This window comes from Oncorhynchus nerka, unplaced genomic scaffold (assembly GCF_034236695.1).
Source record: "Oncorhynchus nerka isolate Pitt River unplaced genomic scaffold, Oner_Uvic_2.0 unplaced_scaffold_6063, whole genome shotgun sequence".
Classification (NCBI taxonomy): Eukaryota; Metazoa; Chordata; class Actinopteri; order Salmoniformes; family Salmonidae; genus Oncorhynchus; species Oncorhynchus nerka.
In genome coordinates, this window is record NW_027035251.1 from 1 (window position 1) to 3648 (window position 3648).

General features: G+C 50.3%; 1 protein-coding gene across 1 annotated transcript; it reads left to right on the plus strand.

Annotated features, from left to right (window-relative positions):
* The first annotated feature begins 82 nt into the window (after positions 1-82).
* Positions 83-3360, plus strand: LOC135566301 (retinol dehydrogenase 8-like). The gene is made up of 3 exons (XM_065014070.1): positions 83-204; positions 1384-1567; positions 1925-3360. The coding sequence occupies exons 1-3, from the start codon at positions 86-88 to the stop codon at positions 2153-2155; spliced, it is 534 nt and encodes a 177-aa protein (XP_064870142.1). The 5' UTR covers positions 83-85; the 3' UTR covers positions 2156-3360.
* The last annotated feature ends 288 nt before the right edge of the window (positions 3361-3648 follow it).

Consider the following 3648-nt stretch of genomic DNA (forward strand, 5'->3'; position numbering starts at 1 on the left):
CATTTGAAAATTTGATGAAACTAATTTCTTTATGTTTTTATTTACATAATGCTTGTCAGCAGATGTGGTAGTAGTGGGGATCCTGATGAAATACTGCTCTCTGATCTCAGGTGTCGTGTTTAATGATGTGTATGCTGCCTCTAAGTTTGCCATGGAAGGCTTTTGTGAGTGTCTGGCTGTACAGCTGCTCAAGTTTAACGTCACGTGAGTCTCTCTAACACAGCTTCTCCCATCCACTCCCTCCCACCTCTCTCTCCCCCCTCCTTCTCCCATCCACTCCCTCCCACCTCTCTCTCCCCCCTCCTTCTCCCATCCACTCCCTCCCACCTCTCTCTCCCCCCTCCTTCTCCCATCCACTCCCTCCCACCTCTCTCTCCCTCCTTCTCCCATCCACTCCTCCACCTCTAGCTATGTTTTCCTAAATTAATGTCTTTATTTTTTTATTTAATATGTATATTTTGTCAGGGCGGACCAATTAAAACATACGATTAAAGACATGATTTCTCTTCTCTCCTTCTCCCCCTCTTTCTTTATTTTCTCTCCTCCTCCCCCTTTTCTTTCTTTTTCCTCCTTCTCCCCCCTTCTCTCTCCTTCTCCCCTTTTCTTTTATTTTCTCTCTCCTTCTCCCCCTCTTTCTTTCTTTTCTCTCTCCTTCTCCCCCTCTTTCTTTGTTTTCTCTCTCCTTTTCCCTCTCCTTCTCCCCCTCTTTCTTGTCCCTCTCCCCCTCTTTTCCCTCTCCTTCTTTTTCCCGCCTTTCTCCCTCTCTTTCTTTCTTTTCTCTCTCCTTTTCTCCCACTCTTTTTCCTCTCCTTCTCCCCCTCCTTCTCCCCCTTTTCTTTTTCCTATCCTTCTCCCTCTCTTGTCCCTCTCCTTCTTTCTCCTTCCCTCTCCTCTCCCCTCTTTTCTCTCTCCTTTCCCTCTCCCCTCTTTCTTTCTTTTTCTCTCTCCTCCCCCCTTCTCTTTCTTTTTCTCTCTCCTTTTCCCTCCCCTCTTTCTTTCTTTTTCTCTCTCCTTCTCCCCTCTTCTTTCTTTCTCTCTCCTTCCCCCTTTATTTCCCTCTCCTTCCCCACTCTCTTTCCCTCTCCTTCTCCCCCCTTTCCCGCTCCTTCTCCCCTCTTTTTTTTTCCCTCCTTCTCCCCCTCTTCTTTTCTCTCTTCTTCTCTCCCTCTTTCTTCTCTCTCTCTTCGTCCTCTCCCCCTTTCCCTTTCTCCTTTCTTCCCTTTCCTTTTCCTCCTCCCCTCTCCTCCCCTCTCCTTCCCCTCCCTCCCCTCTCCCTCTCCTCTCCTCCTCCCCTCCTCTCCCTCCCTCTCCCCTCCCTCCCCTCCCTCTCCCTCTCCTCTCCTCTCCTCTCCTCTCCTCCTCCTCTCCCCTCCCTCCCCCTAGTATGTCTATGATAGAGCCAGGCCCGGTCCATACAGAGTTTGAATCTAAGATGATTCAGGACGTCCGTCAGAAAGAGTACCCTGGGGCCGATGCAGATACAGTCAACTACTTTAAAAACGTCTACCTGCCCTCCTCCGTCGACATCTTTGAGACGCTAGGACAGACCCCCGATGACATCGCCAGGGTTAGTCCACCTGCCTGAGTGTGTGTCTGGCCTACCCTCTCTCTACTATCGCTCTCTACTCTCTCTCCACTCTCTCTCTACTCCCCCCTCTCTCTCCCTATGTCTCTGTCTCTCTCTCTCTCTACTCTCTCTCCCTATGTCTCTGTCTCTCTCTCTACTCTCTCTCTCTCTCTCTACCCCCCCTCTCATTTTTTCTCTCTCTCTCCACCTGTCTTTCTCTCCCTTTCCTCCCCCAGCAGTGCACTAACTAGTCTCTCTCTCCTTCTCTTCCTCCCCCAGCAGTGCACTAACTAGTCTCTCTCTCCTTCTCTTCCTCCCCCAGCAGTGCACTAACTAGTCTCTCTCACTCTGCTGTAGTGTACTAAGAAGGTGATTGAGCAGGGCAGTTCTGCACGGTTCCGGAACCTTACCAACCCGCTGTACACGCCCATCGTGGCACTGAAGTATGCAGATGAGACGGGCGGCCTGTCGGTGCACGCCTTCTACCATATGTTGTTCAACCTGGGGCCCCTGATGCACGTCAGCATGAAGGCTATGCAGTACCTGACCTGTGGATGTCTACGCTCCAGGACCATCTCCCCTAACTAGACATGGACACACACACACGGCATGCAGAGACACACACACACAGAGACAGACGAGCATGCAGACACACAAACACACGGGCACGCAGAGACACACACATACACACACGGGCACGCAGAGACACACACATACACACACGGGCACGCAGAGACACACGAGCATGCAGACACACAAACACACGGGCACGCAGAGACACACACACACACACACACACACACACACACGCAGAGACACACACACACACAGGCACGCAGAGACAAGTGCCAGGCACACAGAGACAACACACACATAGACACACGGAGGCACACAGTGACACACACACACTAGTATGCAGTACCTGACCTGTGGATGTCTGCGCTCCAGAACCATCTCACCCAACACACACGGAGAGTCGAGACACACACTCACACGGAGAGTCGAGACACACACTCACACGGAGGGTGGAGACACACACTCACACGGAGGGTGGAGACACACACTCACACGGAGGGTGGAGACACACACTCACACGGAGGGTGGAGACACACACTCACACGGAGGGTGGAGACACACACTCACACAGAGAGTGGAGACACACACTCACACGGAGGGTGGAGACACACACTCACACGGAGGGTGGAGACACACACTCACACGGAGGGTGGAGACACACACACTCACACGGAGGGTCGAGACACACACACTCACACGGAGGGTCGAGACACACACACTCACACGGAGGGTCGAGACACACACACTCACACGGAGGGTCGAGACACACACACTCACACGGAGGGTCGAGACACACACTCACACGGAGGGTCGAGACACACACTCACACGGAGGGTCGAGACACACACACTCACACGGAGGGTCGAGACACACACACTCACACGGAGGGTCGAGACACACACACTCACACGGAGGGTCGAGACACACACACTCACACGGAGGGTCGAGACACACACACTCACACGGAGGGTCAAGACACACACACTGTAAAGACAAACTCAAAACACCCCCCTGCAGTTTTAAAGTGTTCCTACCTCTGTGAGCTGCCATACTTTGTACTGTTTGTTTTGATAGAAGCAGGACCTACAGAAGGTGAAATGTAGGTCTGTCTGTCTAACATAGACTATGTATGTATAGACACTATCTTGTGTGTAATATATGTCATTTTGAATAGAATGGATCGGCTCTATTTTGACATTAAAAGCTCTTTCTACCTTCTTGAGAAGTCCCTGATTTATATTGGAACAAAAATATGATATTCCATTACTGTTGTCATGTTCTTAATTATGGTTTTGGGGAATTATTCAGAATAGATGTTTTGGTCGTTAAGATATAATATATTTGTATGATTATTCAACCTGAAAGAAGCGACATCAGTGAAGTTGAGATGAATGCAATGTGTAGTCGCTCCGTTAAACCACAAGATGGCACTATCGACACGTAAATCAATTACAAACAGTTTGAGTAAAGAAGTTGCTTTCTTTGATCAGTTTGGAACCGTGATT